General features: G+C 42.0%; 1 protein-coding gene across 2 annotated transcripts; it reads right to left on the reverse strand.

Moving 5' to 3' along the window:
• Positions 1-332: 332 nt before the first annotated feature.
• CCN6 (cellular communication network factor 6) lies at positions 333-17773 on the reverse strand. Of its 2 annotated transcripts, none has more exons than XM_010808451.4 (5): positions 17543-17773; positions 9803-10100; positions 5391-5633; positions 1798-1991; positions 333-685 (listed from the first exon to the last, which is right to left on the reverse strand). In XM_010808451.4, exons 1-5 carry the CDS (start codon positions 17588-17590, stop codon positions 404-406), a joined length of 1065 nt encoding a protein of 354 aa, XP_010806753.2. In that variant the 5' UTR covers positions 17591-17773; the 3' UTR covers positions 333-403. The 2 variants fall into 2 exon arrangements, with proteins under 2 accessions (XP_010806753.2, XP_015328307.1); XM_015472821.3 differs by lacking the exon at positions 333-685 and adding an exon at positions 2930-2991 and having other exon boundaries at positions 1869-1991.
• Positions 17774-18004: the final 231 nt, after the last annotated feature.

Here is an 18004-nt window from a genome sequence, read left to right on the forward strand (position 1 = left end):
TCCAAAAGAAATCTTAATTGATATTCAGGATAGGGCAATGGAAATAATAAATATATTTACAGCTTAATCTTACTCCTGTTTAAGATTTAATCTAGAAAATCTTATAGGATAAAATGTTCTCTTGTAAATTGTATAATTTTTCATTTCATGGAATATGCAGACAGAACCAACTATTACATAACTATACATTTTAAGAGCTCAATTTTAAGGTTTTCATATTTTACATATATTTTTAGGAGAACCTTTTTTTAAGCTTCTAATGCTTTAAATATAGTTATCTGAGAAAATCCAGGCATTCTTACTGTTTTAAACTAATAAGGCAAATTTGCTACCCTCTTAATACCATTTTAAATTTTGATGTAATAACATGATTAACCTTAACTTTTCCTCCTTGTGCTTCATTTTATAGAATCTTGAGCTCAGAAAATATATCCTCTGGATCTCTGCAGTTTCTCTGACACACACAAGATGTAATCCACAGCATCTTCCATTTAAATGACCCTTCATTTGGGCAATCAAATTGAACAGTAATCATTTTAGACTTATTAGGCACACAGCATCTCTTATCCAAGCATATGCCACAGAAAGTGGGTCTGTAACTCTGAGTGCTTGCGCATCCAGAAAAGACAAATTTTTCAGCTTTGACAGGTTGGAAAGTAGGTTGGCACGTTTTTCCTTTGGGAATCTGAAAAGATATATAACATTAAGTGGTCACTCTTTAAACTTGATAACATTAAGCAGTCACTCTTTAAACTTGATTATAATAGTTCAGAAAAGTGATACTTCATAGAATAGAGACTATTATACATACACACAGAAAATAGTTGCATTTAGGGCATTAATAGTTGCATTTTATTAATATTAATATTTATTAATATTAATAGGGTGTTAATAGTTGCATTCAGTCATGTCCAGCCCTTTTTGACCTTAAAATTCCCTCCCACAAGAGTACTTTGAAAGTCTTCCCTGTGCATCCTCCATCCACTCCCCAGTGTTTTTTTCTTATCTGCCTTTTACTTAGTTCCACAATAAATGAAAATCTTTGTTTTGTTTAATGTCAAGGGCCAAGACTTAGAGAATTAGCTAACACAGTTTAAGTAAATGGATAGATGAATAAACATCTTAATCCCTTTGAAACTGTCAACTTTCTGATAGGGAATAACTTGGGGATAAGACTGGTTTTGTAGCATTTCTAAAAATTAGTCTCAAGACAGTCATCTTGCTTAGTTCCAGAAACAGGACCAGCTCTAGTTACACCAAGCAACCTTAGAGTGTGTATTATGACATTACAGTCCTTTGGGAAGCAGTAACTAAGCAAAGCATTCTGGAAATGGTATGGTTCCCTCTCTAAGCTGGTGATATATAACTTAAGATCAGAACCGCTCTGCTGTTCATATGTTTGTTTTCATAATTACAGTGTAGCAACCAAAATCTTTTATTGATGGTTCTGATTCCACTACATAAAATTAATATAGGAAAAAGAATCTGAAAAAGATCTTCTCCTAAACAGTATACATGGTGGGGTACCACAACAAATCAGACTGATCGAGACCCGACTATTATGTTGTTAGAATATTCTAGAATCCACAGGTTAACATTTTCTCCCTGCTCGATGAAAATTTTTCCCACAAAGTGCAGCTAGTTAATATTTGCCTTCCTTCAAGATGGTTTGACTCTAGGAGTTTCATGAAGTGGTTTTATTAACAAATACCTCCAGAACACACACATACACATACTCACACTTTTCAAGAGTCTCAATATTGAATTATAATGCAGTTAAATATAATTAAACTTTACCTTTACTGTCTTTGATATATCACTGTCACAAGGCCGAATGTAACACAGTCTTTTCTCTTTTCCCATTTCACAGTTGCTGTTTTCATTGGTCACCCTGTTAGATATTCCCATCCCACATGTTCTGGAGCAAGGGGTCCACTTTGTTGCTTGCACAAGACATTTTCTTTTCCAAATCAGTGGGAGATTCCTATATGCTAAAATAGAGGAAGGGGAGTACATGTACTTAAATATGTATGTACTCATGCAGATAATTTTTAATCCTGACTTTTAAGCTAATAGTTTACAGATCTGAACTTTATATAATGTAACTCTGAATAAAATAAGCTGATGGTCTAATTAATTATTCTATTTTCCCTACTCCCCAAATTATCTTTTGACCAAATATTATAGTCCAGTAGCTTAGGAATAAAAAGGCATTATCTTTGAGAAACTGGGTAAAATACCCATTTACTTCTTTCTGCTTAGCCCACCCCCTGAGTACTAAACAAGCGTATACTTTGATGGACAGCCACCTTTTCTCTGCTTCTTGGCTTATGCTTGATGATATTTTCAACAGATGTTGAAACAGACATGAGTCGGATTAGGGAATTCAGGATATTAATCAGACAATGTGGTCTTATTAAATTTCATGGTTATATTAAAATCTAAAATACAAAAGTTAAATCTGAGAATTCAACTGTCAATGAGACCAGTTATTTTTTTCACCACTTAAAAATCTAGTCTTTAGAAGATTCTCTACACTAAATAATCATATACTAAGTCATGAAAAATGTGCCATCTATTTTATTCAGTTTAATTGTTAAATTCCCTGTCTAAATTTCCATTGTCTAGACATTGCCTGCCACTTCAGAATGAATGGAAAGCATTTCCTTCAGGTTAATATACATCCTAAAGTGGGTGGGTAGAGATTTGAGTCTGCAATTGAACACAGCAAAATGCTGGCTACGTTACTTTAAAATGTCAATTTAAAAAGGACTGCTCCCCATGCCTTCTTGATAGGAAATATCAGTCACTTGGAAGTATATGCTGTCTTTGAATACAATGATACTTTGATACTTTGTCAGTTTTATTACAGTAGGATCTTGCAACTGCACACAGAACTGAGGGAGAGGAAGCAGAAAAATGGAGATACCTGGAAGGCAGGCAGCAGTTTAAAGGCATCAGCGCAGGAAGCAGGGTAAAAGCCTGGCGCATCTGCAATAAATAAAGGCAGCTTAGATTGTCGTGTTACCAGTAATCCCCCTCAGAGTTAAGCCAAGAGCTGCAGTTCAGGAAATGTGCTTAGCATCCATTTAAGGGCAAGAAAACTGGAAGAAATTGTAAAAGTTTAGTGTCTAATGAGCAGTGAGTAAAGCATAGAGGCATCAAGTCATTGCATGCTTCCTGCTGTCCAAGTAAAAGCTAGATTCCAACCGTGGACTCTGGAATTAACTAAGTTACTAGACAAATACATCTTAAAGTATGTGTGTGTCCTTGTGCTTCACTTTAAAAGCCAAGCTTGTTTGGGCCCGTAAGTACAGTTTTAAAGGTAAGCAAGAGATATTAAACTGAACGTATACTTCCTCTGAAACAAATTTAGGTCTTTATTATTAATAATATATATATTAATTATATATATATATTAATAAACAGCACTTGGGAGAGTCTAATTTTTTTGTAGCAAAGCACTAACCACTAAGAATGACCATCTGATGTGTCCTCCACCAGGTTCCAAGTGAATCCACTGAAGCCACTCTAACTTTACAAATGAGACCAACTTGACTTTGATCCAAAGGCCTTTCAGTTCAGTTCAGTCGCTCAGTCGTGTCCGACTCTGCGACCCCATGAATCGCAGCACGCCAGGCCTCCCTGTCCATCACCAACTCCCGGAGTTCACTCAAACTCACGTCCATCGAGTTGGTGATGTCATCCAGCTATCTCATCCTCTGTCGTCCCCTTCTTCTGCCCCCAATCCCTCCCAGCATCAGAGTCTTTTCCAATGACCTGGGGACAACTGCTGCTCTAAGTTGGTCTCATCAGGGAGGTTCACAAATGGGTCCTAAAAACTTGTCACACAGATTCAATGCAGAAAATCAACTGATCTTGTCTATTTGGAAAAAAGAATTTGGCTTATAATTTTAAAAAGTTTTACAGCATTAGTAGTATCAGGCTGTTAGCTGAAAAGCCACATATGGTAAATGCCTATTTGCCATAGCCTGTTAAATTTTTTTTGAATTAACAGTCATAATTGGAATCCCAGAGGATGTTCCCCCTTTAAAGATTAGGTTTTAAAGATCTAAAACTTATTTCTCTGATTGTGGTTGCTTTTATTAACTATTCCCATAACACAAGTGAATTTAGGAGTCTTTAGCATATATAAATACTCCATATTTCCATGGCACCTTTCATTTACTAAGCTTTAAGTTTCAAGAAAAAGCCAGTCTTGATTTCTGGATGAAAACACGGATGTGAATAATAACAGGCATGAGTTTTGCCCCCTTTTGAGTCCTTCACCTGTGCTTCAGCTGCTGGCAATTTTGAAAACTCTGTCCCCCCAAAAACCCCAGCACCTAAATAAGGTGCTAACTCAGAGCAGACCAAATACAAGGGTCACGAATACAGTGACTATAAATGACCAGGTGCTCCAGCTGAGTAATGCAAAATCTCACTATAAGTTTCTGACTCCTCACATACCTGGGCAACCTACTTAAAGATGCCTGTGTGCACATTTATTTAGAGGCTGGTAATTATTAAGCTTCACTTTCAGAGTGAAGGAAAGGGTAATTTTATCTATTTTTAAAAATATTTACAAATTCAACACATACCCTCTAATATTTTTAATCAGTAGCCTTTCATTTCTGCTTTTACCATACGGAAGAGTTGTATTGGAACTGGATAGTTCATACTTCTTGCCCATAATAATACAAATGAAAGTTCTTCCAGGCTAGGGTACATGTCAACAATATTCGGTCAGTTTTCCTATGCATGAGCATGCTAAGTCACTTCAGTTGTGTCCAATTCTTTGCAACCCTATGGACTATAGTCTGCCAGGCTCCTCTGTCTGTGGGATTCTCCAGGGAAGAATACTGGAGTGAGTTGCCATGCCCTCCACCAGGGGATCTTCCTGATCCAGGGATTGAACCCACATCTCTTAACATCTCCTGTACTGGCAGGCGAGTTCTTTACCACTAGCACCATCTGGGAAGCCCTGAGAGGTTAAATGGAAATAAGTAGAGGTAGTAATTTAGAAGAATTTCCTGACCTAGTAGAAAACTGGAATAGTTTGGGAGTTCTCTAGTGGTTAAGATTCAGTACTCTCACTGCCATGGCCTGGGTTCAATTCCTGGTTGGGGAACTGAGATCCTTCCTGCAAAGCCACCTGACCAAAACAAAAAAAAAAAAGGAAAAAAATCTAAAACACTATAAAATTCCCTTTCCAGATACTTAAAGCATACCTGCCTGAGGCAAAGACCAAGTACAATGGCACACTCAAACTAAATCTCACACTGACCACCCATCAGTTAAGTGCGTACTGAGTCCCTTGGTACATAAAAGGAACATGAAAGAAAACCAGGCAAAGTCGGACGTGAGAACTAGTTCTACATAACCAGCACCTGGCATTGTTTTGTAGCTTGTTGAGAGCTGTTTCTGTGACGACCCCAGGCCACATTTTGACTGATCAGTCTTCTCTCCACCTTTAGCCCCAGAGCAGTGCCTCTTGGCCAGCTTTGGTATGAACAGAGGTGTGCATCCGATGGCCCCGCTGACACACAGGCAGCTGAACAGGGGACTGGGCTGAAACACCTGGCCATTCTGATAATGCACCCCGTTGAACTCACATCCCACAGCGATGAGATCTGAAAGGAGAAAAGAACAAAACCACCAAAGAACTGTAACTGCTTGTCTAGACCTCCAGCTGAAAACCCTAGAGCAAACTGCTCTCTCCTTTATGTAGTTCTCAATTTCCTTGGTCCCATCTGGAACCTCCTTCACAGAACATCTGTAAAAAGTGAACATGAGACATTTTCATTAGATTTGGAGATAATCCGCCCCAAGTGATCACCTTCAAAATTCAGACCCTGTTCTGCATTAAAAAACAAACAAACAAAAAAAAAAACACCACTATGAATACAGCACTGTGTGCGTGCTGCGTGCTAAGTCACTTCAGTCAGGTCCGATTCTGCAACCCCATGGACTGTAGCCCACCAGGTTCCTCTGTCCATGGGATTTCCCAGGCAAGAATACTGGAATGGGTTGCCGTTTCCTTTTCCAGGGGATCTTCCCAAACCAGGATCAAACATGCATCTCTTACATCTCCTGCATTGGCAGGCCAGTTGTTTACCACCAGTGCCATCTGGAAACCCCCATAATACAGCACTGGGATGACTGTAAACCTCAGAGCTGAGCTGATGGCTGGTGAGACACATATCCCCAGATGTTCACTAATAGGCTGGGATATTGTCCTAGAAAGTTGGGGTAAGTGAATGGATGAAGAAATCATAATCTGTTTACAATACTGCACAGTAACTGATTTTGTTTTTAAGAGAACTGGAAGAAAATGTTCACTTCCTCTGAGGGGTATCTTGACGTGGATCAGCAGTTCTCACAAAGTGTGGTCCATCTGAAAGGGCAGTACCTGAGGCCCTTTCACAGAACTGGAAGGTCAAAACTTTTTCAGAGTACCAGACGTGACCAACTTTGTTCACTCAGTTGATATTTGCACCGAACGTGCAAAAGGAGTGGTGGCTCAAATGGCTGCTGGCACCTTAGAATGAGTCAGGCTGTACATGTTAGCCACTGTATTTTTCCTTGCCATGCATTTGTACATAAGTATACTTTTTTTTAAAAAGAGTTCTTAGTTTTACTAAGAATGTCTTTAACAACACAAATTTTATTAAATCTTAATGATCAAAACATCGTTTTAATATTCCATGTGAAAAAACAGGAAGTATGCATAGGGCTTTCCTGTGAATACTGTACCAAAGTACGATAGTTATCTGGAGGAGAAGCACCTAGGTTACTGTTTCAGTTGTGGGCCTAACTAGCTACATTTTTAGTGGTAATTTCCCCAGAAGAAGTGACTGAGCGACACATCATGGTTATTCAGACTTGGGTATTTGGCAGATATTTTCTTAAAAACCAACAAGGTGAGCCTATCACTTCAAGGAAAACAACTGACAGTCCTTATCGCCAATGACAGAATTTAAGGCTGTCGAGCAAAAATCAGAATTCTGGAAAACTTATGTCCAACACTGAGATCTTTATAGCTACCCAAGATGTAGGCTTTTCTGATGAGTTTGGTACTAAATAATGTGATTTAAAAAAGAAAAAAATCTCCATAAACCATTGTTCCAAACTGGTATTTTCCAAATAACTAGTATATGCTATTGTTATAAAATTATGCATGAGGAAAAGCCCTGTTCCAAGTGGGTCTTTGACTAAACCAATGTATTTTAATGTCACAGAGTCTGATAAGTTCATCAACGTGGTTTCAGAGTCCACATGATTAGCAGTGATGCAGCTAATTTTTCAAAACTCCAGTTATAATATGAGAAAAATATAATTATTTGAAAAGTTAAAACATTCCTTCCTTTTCCAGCAATATATCTGTGTGAGGCTGGAATCCCTTCATATATTCCAATCTAAAACAACATATAGCAATATACTGAATGCAGAAGCAGATGTAAGACATTAGAGAGATTTGCAAAAATGTTCAAACAATTCCACTTTCACTCGTCTCTAAATTTATCTTTGTTTTTAAGGTAAGTTCTTTCACAAATAATATTATTTCTATTAATTTGCAATGGGCAGGTTATTTCATTTCAAATGAATTAGTAAATAGTTTTACATTTCTAACCCATTAAATGCCAAGAAATAATTCCTAAACAGAACCTCTTTGGGTCCTTATTAATTTATAAGACTAAAGGGATCCTCAGACCAAGAAAAAGGTTGAAAACCATTGTTCTGTATGATGAATCAGCACATTCTCTGTAAAGTTATATGGCCTTTATAGACTATTTGGTCTCTGTCGCGACTACTAGATGCTGCTACTATAAAGCAGCCACAGACTATATGTAACTGAACTGGCATGGTGCTTCTCTGATGAGACGTCATTTACAGAAACAGACTGTGGGCCAGATTTGGTCCCAGAGTCAGAGTTTGTGACCCCAGTTATAGATCATCCCCACCCCCATTCTCATGGCTGTGCTCTGTAATGATACTCATCATACTGTACATGAAATTACATTTTTGAGAATTTACTACATACCAGATATTGTGATACCAGATATTTGGGGTTTTGTGTCATCATTTCATTTGACCTTCCTAAGAACTCTATAAGATAGAAAGTACATACGATATAACTGAGCCACAGAGAGGTTAGGCAACTTGTCCAAGGTCACTCTGCAGACAGAGTTCAGAATCTGAACCCAGAGATAATCAATATAATAAACCATAAAATTAAAAGATGCTTACTCCTTGGAAGGAAAGTTATGACCAACCTAGACAGCATATTCAAAAGCAGAGACATTACTTTGCCAACAAAGGTCCATCTAGTCAAGTCTATGGTTTTTCCAGTGCTCATGTATGGATGTGAGAGTTGGACTATAAAGAAAGCTGAGTGCTAAAGATTGGTGCTTTTGAACTGTCGTGTTGGAGAAGACTCTTGAGAGTCCCTTGGACGGTGAGGAGATCCAACCAGTCCATCCTAAAGGAGATCAGTTCTGGGTGTTCATTGGAAGGACTGATGCTGAAGCTGAAGCTCCAATACTTTGGCCACCTCATGTGAAGAGCTGACTCACTGGAAAAGACCCTGATGCTGGGAAAGACTGAGGGCAGGAGGAGAATGGGGACGACAGAGTATAAGATGGTTGGATGGCATCATCAACTCAATGGACATGGGTCTGGGTGGACTCCGGGAGTTGCTGATAGACAGGAAGGCCTGGCATGCTGCGATTCATGGGGTCACAAAGAGTCAGACACCCTGAGTGACTGAACTGAACTGACAGAGGCATCAGGCTCCTGAACTTGAATGATTCCACACATTCACCCCAGCTCCAGAGACGTGTCCTCACCCAACATTCACAACCTAACTTCTGCTAGTAATTAATCTTCCCACTTTGACTGCTCTACAGAGTAACCTAACAACTCAGTTGACATGAATATTTCCCCTTCCCTTAGAAATTTTACTTTTTATTCCTAAATAAATCAGCATCCTCGATTATTGTCAAGGCATAGATTTAGATGGTCTTGAGCAGTCTCCCCAGATGGCGTGAGTGGTTAAGAAACCGCCTGCCAATGCAGGGGACATAAGAAACACGGGTTTGATCCCTGGGTCAGGAAGGTCCTCTGGAGGACAGCATGACAACCCACTCCAGTATTCTTGCCTGGAGAATCCCAGTGGACAGAGGAGCCTGGCGAGCTACAGTCTAGAAGGTCGCAGAGAGTCAGACATGACTGAAGCAACTGAGCGCACTCCAGTCTCCAGAGCTAAGACCCTCCCTTCATAAAGCTGAGGGCCCAATTGAAATTTGGGGTGCCCCATCCTCTTTCTTACAAATCTGCCTCAGTAAAAAGTATAGTAACTTGATGGTTAGTTCAGAAGGCTGTATAAAGCAGTATATCAATACTGGAGATATATCCTTACATATTAAGAAAGAATATTTTTCAGGTACACAAAAGGCTGAATTCAGATTGCATTTGATAGTATAACAAAAACTGTCCTTTTTGCCATTTTAATAAGTCAGACTGTTTATATAATTTCTCCTATTTTTATCACTAAAAGCAATTACCTGAGAAGAACTTCAAGATCATTTCAATGCAATAAAACAACAGGTTTCTGAATGCATGTGTAACATCTGCTCAGTTCAGATGTGTTCAATATGACAAGGCCAGTCTCACTGGTGCATGAAAACTAAGCCCACCTCAGATTTAGTCAAATGAAGATGATTATTCCAATGTAAAAACTGCAGAAATAAGTCCTGTCTAGACTCAACATCTTCCAGCCGGTCCAGAAGGAAACACTTACATGCACACACTCCGGTCTCGTACCTAGGCCTGTCTGCTGAGTAGTCACAGTACAGCCCTTTGTGGGGGTCACAGAGGTCAGCTTCGTTGCAGGTGTCCCCTGGCTGCCTGGCACAGATTTTACAGCATCCGCAGCCATCTCTCACCAGGCTCACTCCAGGAGGGCAGCTGGGCTTCCGACGGGGGCACTGACAGGGCCAGTGACAAAACTGCTTTCGATGGTGCCCTTCTGCCCCCTCTGCAGGACTTCCTTTGACTGCTGTGTCCGACAGCCCAGCGTCCTGGGCCCTGCAGCAGAACTTCATTGGACAATAAAGGTGGTGTTAGAAATGGTTCCTCAAACCAATTTCAGAGGTTTTCTAGAAATAGATTTCACCCAAATTATTAATACTAGAATACAGCATGGTAAGTTGTAATAATATCTATCAGTATTTGACATGATCGTGCATGCATGCTCAGTCACGTCAGACTCTTTGTGACCCCATGAACTGTGGCCCACCAGGCTCCCCGGTCCATGGGTCCATGCAATTTCCCAGGCAAGACTACTGGAGCAGGTTGCCATTTCCTTCTCCAGGGGATCTTCCCAACCCAGCAATCGAATCCCCATCGCCTGCTTTGATAGCAGCTTTCTTTGTCACTGAGCCACCGGGGAAGTCCGATTGACATGATCAGTCTCTCCTTAAACTTTTCTGCCCTCAGCTTCCAACACATGACTCTTTCTTACTCCTCCTTTCTCATCAATGGCTCCTTCTTAGTCTCTTCTTCTGGTTTTTTCTCATCTCTGAGCACTGGAGCTTCCTGTGGGTAAGTTCTCTAAAGTAGCATTCCTCATTGTATCTCATACCTCCACCCAGGCTTCTCTTCTGAGCGCAGGCTCAAACTGCCTACTTAAAAGATCTCCACTGTTGGGGGCCAGAGTGAGGTACTCCACCCATGGCAAAGGTCATGAGGAAGGAGGCTCGACATACGCAAAGGCGGGATCGAGCCTCAGGAGTCCCCCTGGAACTCCTCGAGCATCTACCCCTATAACCAGAGCCTGCCTATTTTACTACTTTGTGCTCTCACCTACATCTCTGACTTTAAGGGGGGCTGTCCCCCACCACCTCTTTTGGAGAAGGAGTTAACCTAGAGCTCCAGTTAATAATAATTCCTGGGCACGATAAGAGTGTTTTAACCTACAAACTCCTCTGAAGGTTCTCTAGCCTGCCTGACAGGCTTGTCCGGCCACATGTGATTGCTCACAGCCTCCCAACCGTGAGAGGCACGAGATGCTTTAAACCCTCTAAAAACAGGTTCTTTAGAGAAGTTAGAAAACTGTAAGTATAGTGGGCTAATTAGAAATTGTGTTGGTGAAGGGTTTTTCATTTGTTGAGCCAATGTTTGTTGCTAAGTCTCCATATCCCCTGCCCTTACACACATTAATGAATATATAGAAGGAATAAGTATTAACCTTTGATATTAATCACGTTAGACCTTAGGCTAAGTAAATTCTTTCCTTAACTAAAACCCACTACACCCTCACCCTGTAGGAATGTAACTTTATTTGGGTGGCGTCTGTTTTGAGAATAATCAGCCCTGGAGAAATAAGTGTCCTGATTGACTGACCGCTGTCACAAGGAGAGGGTCGTAAATTGTCAGCAGGCCCCCCTGGCCAGAAGATGATGTAACACCCCTAAGACCTCTGTATACATTTGTGTGAAGCACCTGACTTTAATAAAAGTCAGGACTGCTGTCCCCATGTGACTTTTGTATAACATCTCAGTGTATAAAAACAGACTCTGGAAAATAAAGAATTGGGATCAGTTTCTCGAAATACTGGTCTCCCCATGTCGCTCTCTCTCCCACTCTGGCTGAGTCTCCATCTGGAGCGCGGAACCCGCCATGCTTACTAATTATGCCTGGGCTTCTAAGATCCGACCGGGGAGGCCTCAGTGTCTCTTCTCCTTCGGGAGAACGGAAGGACGCCTGTGGCCTACGTAAGTGGTGCAAACTTCTTGTCTTGAAGTTTTATTGGTCTCCCGCGTAAACCAAGCCACTCAGCCTCTTTTCTCCACTGAATTTTCCTACTGAGCTATCCTTATTCTATTACTCTTTATATCTTTAATTAATATCTAATTGAAGCTATTGTATCCTGATCCTCGCCTATGCCGTCTCTCCTTCGAATACCCTGGATCAGCCGGGGCTGGTCCCCGGCACTCCACTTAGACATGCAATAAGCATAGCAAACTTCACAAGATCAGACACATCCTCCCAATTCTTCCCTCCAATCTGCTCTCCCTTATAAGGGAAAGAGAGAGGCAGATGCGTCAGAGAAGATGTGATGCTAGAACCAGAGAGAACATGAGGCCGCTGCTGAAGGGAGGTCACGGGCCAAGGAATGCAGGCAGCTTATGAAAGCTAGAAAAGGCAAAGGACAGATTCCCTCTAGATGCCCCAGATGAAACACAGCCCTGCTTTGATTTTAGCTCTGATTTTAGACTACAGAGGCCAGAACTGCAAAAGAATAAATCTGCACTCTTTGAGCCTCTAAGATTGTAGTCATTTGTTTCAGTAGCAACAGGAAATTATGTACTCTATAGGAAAGTTATGACCAAGCTAGATAGCATATTCAAAAGCAGAGACATTACTTTGCCAACAAAGGTTCGTCTAGTCAAGGCTATGGTTTTTCCTGTGGTCATGTATGGATGTGAGAGTTGGACTGTGAAGAAGGCTGAGCGCCGAAGAATTGATGCTTTTGAACTGTGGTGTTAGAGAAGACTCTTGAGAGTGCCTTGGACTACAAGGAGATCCAACCAGTCCATTCTGAAGGAGATCAGCCCTGGGATTTCTTTGGAAGGAATGATGCTAAAGCTGAAACTCCAGTACTTTGGCCACCTCATGTGAAGAGTTGACTCATTGGAAAAGACTCTGATGCTGGGAGGGATTGGGGGCAAGAGGAGAAGGGGACGACAGAGGATGAGATGGCTGGATGGCATCACTGACTCGATGGATGTGAGTCTGAGTGAACTCCGGGAGTTGGTGATGGACAGGGAGGCCTGGTGTGCTGCGATTCATGGGGTCGCAGAGTCAGACACGACTGAGCGACTGATCTGATCTGATGTAACAAAGGAAGAATATGGGGCTCAGACTGCTTAAGATACTCCAGGTCACACATCAAGTAAATAGAAGAAAAGGTACTTAAACCAGGAGCTTCCAGAACCTTTCTACCTCCCTTCCCTAGGCTGGGTCTTACCACAAATCAGATTAGATATTGAACAGATCACTGAATCTCTGCATCTGGTTCTCCTCTCCAGCCCAGACTCTCCCCATGGGCTCACAACTAGCTCAATCCTTTCTGCAGGATTTCTCCCACTTTGATGTCCCACAAGGACCTCACTTTCTCTCCCCAAGCAACTGCTTTCAGCTGGTCCCCATTTTAGTGAATGGTGTGACACCATCCACTGAGTTTACCAGCCTTGCCTGCTCCATCTCCTTCCTCCCTCACACCTGAAGGTCACAGACCTGCAGGGAGGTCCAAGCTCCTGAGCACAGCATCCAGGGCCCTCCTTGTCTCTTGAGTTCTTTACATCCCTTAGCTTCCAGCAAATGAAAATGCCTGTGGTTCCCTGCATATCTGAGGCTGTTCAATCTTCCTACAAACTTTTTCAGCCCCCCACACTCCCTCACTGAGTTACCACCTTTTCCAGAAGACTTTCTGTAACTTCTCCATGCTCCCTTTTACCTGTGTACTCAAACTGTGAATAAGTGCCTGTCTTTACCATTTGCCATAAAGCTACCCAACCACAGGAACCTGAGATTCACTTGCTGGTGTATTACTGGCACTTAGCACAGAGCCTGGCCAGTAATTTCTGTAATTCTCAACTTTTATTTGATGGAACTGAAAGCAGTTAGATTGATCCAGAGATCTAAACCTCTTTCCAACTCAAAAACCCTACACTTTAAAGTATCTGTTTGAAATTCTACCATTAAATCTTCAGCCTTTTTTTTCCTTACCACTGATGAAATATGTATTCCCCAGAGTAACACTTTCAGCTACTATTTGAGTTGAATGTACAATGTGAGAATAGACTTTGAGGATACATGCTGGGCTTCTGGAGGATGAGGAGGGGCAATGGAAATTCAAAATGTGAAAGGAGTAGAAATAGCAAGGGTAGAAACAGTGAGTGCCTGCTCCTCATTCTTGCCCAGGTTCGGCCATGGTTACCAGGGACCCCTCGCCAGGCTCAGTGGCCTCTCAGCGGGGCTCATGCTCCTGAACTCTCTGTCCCCACGTGACCCCCCCCCTTTCTAAGGCACAGGACTCTCAATTCTCCACTCTCCCTTGACTTGCATGACACCAGCTCCTCCTTGTCACCCCAACCCAATCCTATCCCTACCTCTGGACATAGTCAATCTCCTTTGCAGGCTCCTGTAACCCTAAATTTGACTTAGATTAGGCTCCTGGGTGCTTCATGACCTTAATGGATTGCTGATCTCACTGTGCCCCACTCTCACTCACCCTCTTGCCTTCGTTTTTAACCCTATGCAGCTTCAAATATAAATTTCCATCCAGGACGACTCCACTGAGCTCAGACCCACATAGCTGACTGCCTACTGGACATCTCCACTAGCATCTCCTACAGGAAAACTCACATAACACACTCACCATTGGCCCACCCACCTGAGACAATGTTTCCATACTCTGGAGGTAGGAAGTTGGGAGGCATCCAGGTCATCTTCCTCTCCGGCACCTCCTACAGTCATTTAGCAACTAATCCTTCTTACCATCCTCATATCCCTAAAACTAGACCTTCTTCTCTCATTTTCACTGCTACTGAGTACTGCTGCAGTAAGTTCCTAACTGGTCTCCCTCTCTCAAGAAGCACTTCAATGAATCTCCCACTTTTAAGGATCTCTTTAAAAAATATCTGTTGGTCCCCAGCATCTCCACCAACAAACAAACAAAAACGTATTTGATTTTACTTCTCATCTTAAAACCCATCAGTGGCTCCCTACTGGCAAGAGTATACAGGCCAAACTTCTGAGCAGGGTATCCAAACCCTATGTGTGCTGATTCCCGCCTTCCTCTCTAGTTGCACTGCCCAATGTGTTCTCCTCCCATGCCATGCACTTGACAAGAGGGACCAGGCTGGCTTCTCCTCATGCTGCTTCCTCTAATGAAGTGCCCACTCCCCAAACTTCCCACTTGGGGGCACATGTTTATCTTTCTAGTTCTTGAAGCATTTCTATATCATCTCCAAGGTGACAAGGTAACACTGTTGAAAACCAAGGATAGAGAGAAAATCCTGGAATCAGTCTAAGAAAGGGAGAGCATTACATACAAGAGAAAAAACAATAAATGTGTGATCTGACGTCTCATTAAAAGAAGGAAACCAAGATGTCCTTCAGTAGGTAACTGGATAAACTGTGGCACATCCAGACAATGGAGTAATATTTCAGTGCTAAAAGGAAATGAGCCATCAAGCCTTGAAAAGACACGCATATTACTAAGTGAAAGAAATCAACTGGAAAATTCTACATAGTGTAGGATTCCAACTACATGACATTCTGGAAAGGGCAAAACGATGAAGACAGTAAAAAGATCAGTGGTTGTCAGGGATTGAGGGAAGGGATAAACAGGGAGAACACAAAGGATTTTTTGGAAAGTGAAAATGCTCTGTATGATACTATAGTAGTGGATACACATTATCATGCATTTGCCCAAACTCACAGAAGGCACACCACCAAGAATGAAAGCTAATGTAAGCAATGACAATGAATGGTTATGATGTGTCAATGTAGGTTCACTAGGTTCATGTAGAACTCCTATTACAATGTAGTTCATTAGTTGTAGCAAAGGTACCACTGTTGCAGGAGACACTGATAATCAGGGAGTGGAGGGGGCAGGCTATGCACGTGCAGCAGCAGGCGGTACACAGGAAATCTCTGAAACCTTCTTCTCAAATTTGCTGTGACCCTAAAACACCACCAGAATATTATGGCTTTAAAAAAGGAGAAGGAAAACAAGAACAAGACACACCCTGAGACAATGCCAAGAGGTGGCGGTGGGGGCAGCGGGGGGATGGCGGGGGGGACTGTCAACCTGGGATTCTATCTCCAGTGGAACTATCTTTCAAAAATGAAGGTGAACTTAAAGACATTTCCAGATAAACAAAACCTGAGAGCAACTGTTGCTAGCATGCCTGCCTCACAAGTAGTAGTAAAGGAAGCTCTTCCACCTGAAGGGAAGATTACAACAGTATGCTAGAAATATACGAAGAAATCAAGGGTGCTGGAAATGGCAAATATGTGGGTAAATATAAAGAATTACATATAATTTTCTCTTTTCTTCAGCTATTTTTATTGTTTTCAAAATCAAAATATTAAGACAAGAAAAGAATCATCAGAATAATACAACAGAAAGAAGGCTTTGACCACAGAGCTATGCTTATCTTAGATAACATTCATTTATTTGATCTTTGAGCTTCAATCCTCCTCTGTAAAAAAGGATCAATAATATCAACTTTGCAAGGTTATTTTGAGTTATTATCTTAATCACTAAAGTGTGAAGCACAGTTCTTGGCACATATTAGATTTTCTATACATGGTAGGTATTATCAAACCCTTCAAAAATTCAGACCCTTAACTTTGCCATTAAGCATAATATTTGCTTGTTGCTGTATCTATAACCTCTTTTTGTTTTTGTTTGTTTTTTTTTTTATTTTGGGCACATCTCTCTCTGTTGCAACACTTGCTGCTTAGGGATATGCTGTAGTTCTCAATCCATAAAAGTGGCAGGCGTTTTCCTCAAGAGCAGTGGACCAGGTGATAGACAGCCCCATCTCCCTCCTACTGGGGAAAAGCAACTCTCCATCCGTCCACATAATGGTACCACTGACATTCTTGTTATGACCCTTTTAAGATCTTAAATCTCTCCATATATAACAATTTTCAACCCCCCGTTTTCTAAAATACATCTGCTGCTTAACTACCTCAATCAAATTAACTCACACACACACACATCCCTGTATTCTAAAATACCAGGTTTCAAAAGCTCTGTCCTCTGAACTAGCAAAAACCTCCGCCATGTAGATAAATCCATAAAATAAGCCACCCCATTTCAATCGTCTTGATTAAAAAAAAAATGCTAAAGCAAAGAATCACTCATATTGAATTAAACTTCCCTTTGGTCTGCTGCTCAAAATACTTAAAAATCCTGTAGACTGATTCTGTCTCATGAAAAGAGAAAAACACATGGGTTAAGAAAAGACAAAAAAATAGAATGTTTTAAAAATATTAAGTGTTTGCTCCGAAGTGTTCTCAAACAACCACAGGCTTAGCTGAAGAGAGACGTCAGGGTCACTTTTTCCAGCAGCTCTGTGCAGTCTGCCCGCCTGGCGCCAGCAGAGGGGCACCGCCACCCACCCCGCCCGCAGGGCAGCCAGCTCTAGGCAGACTCCAGTTAAAAAAAGAAAAAAATAAATTTTATGAAAACCTGGGGGCTGTTCAAACATATCAGAAGCAGGATTAAGTGCCCTACCCCAAAAGGGAGCAACGTTTTCCACTCTTCCCGGAAGCTAATGAACTAAAACAGGACTTGATTAGAAGAAGAACATGGCTCCCTACTCGTCTGGAGCTATTTCGACAAGGAACGCACCCCTCCACTTCCCCCATCTTCTCTTCCTTTTTGATTTCTGACCTGAGGAAATGAGGGCCACCGCAGCCCCCGAGGGGACGGAGCGGCGGGAGAGCCAGGACGTACCTGCAACAGCGCGGCCAGGAGAAGCGTGGAGAGCAGCGGCCCCCGCATGGCCCCAGGCTGGCCTCGCGCAGCCGGAGATGCTGCGAGGCCAGCGCACAAAGCTCTCCTCTGTCTCCTGGAGGAAGGACCCACGCCTCCACCTCCCAGCTCCCGACTTTGTGCTCCAGCTCTCAGGCTCTGCTTTCGCTTTCCCAGATCCCTTTTAATACCCTGTTTACTTTCAGGCGACTCTTCTCATATTTACCTTCGCGGTGGCCTGGAGCGCGCTTCTCCCGGGACTGAGAGGGGGCAGGCCAAGGGTGACATCTGTTTGAAGGAACTGTTGTTCTTCCCGCTCCAGGAGATCAGAGCCGGCCTTGAGCAAAATGGTGATGTTAGACGCAGCTACCCGCCTTAACCCTCAGCCTCTCCTCTGTGTTTGCCGCCCCAGGCCCTCTCTTTGCTGCTTGCTTGTTCTCCCGG

The sequence above is a fragment of the Bos taurus genome, chromosome 9 (assembly GCF_002263795.3).
Source record: "Bos taurus isolate L1 Dominette 01449 registration number 42190680 breed Hereford chromosome 9, ARS-UCD2.0, whole genome shotgun sequence".
NCBI classification, from domain to species: domain Eukaryota; kingdom Metazoa; phylum Chordata; class Mammalia; order Artiodactyla; family Bovidae; genus Bos; species Bos taurus.

Coding starts and splice junctions, on each gene's coding strand:
- CCN6 (XM_010808451.4), bottom strand. CDS start 17,590: ATGCGGGGGCCGCTGCTCTCCACGCTTCTCCTGGCCGCGCTGTTGCAG. Junction 1,992..5,390: donor AAGCTACAAAACAATGCCAG/GTGCTGGTTATG, acceptor CCTCTATTTTAG/CATATAGGAATCTCCCACTG. Junction 686..1,797: donor ATATATCAAAGACAGTAAAG/GTAAAGTTTAAT, acceptor ATATCTTTTCAG/ATTCCCAAAGGAAAAACGTG.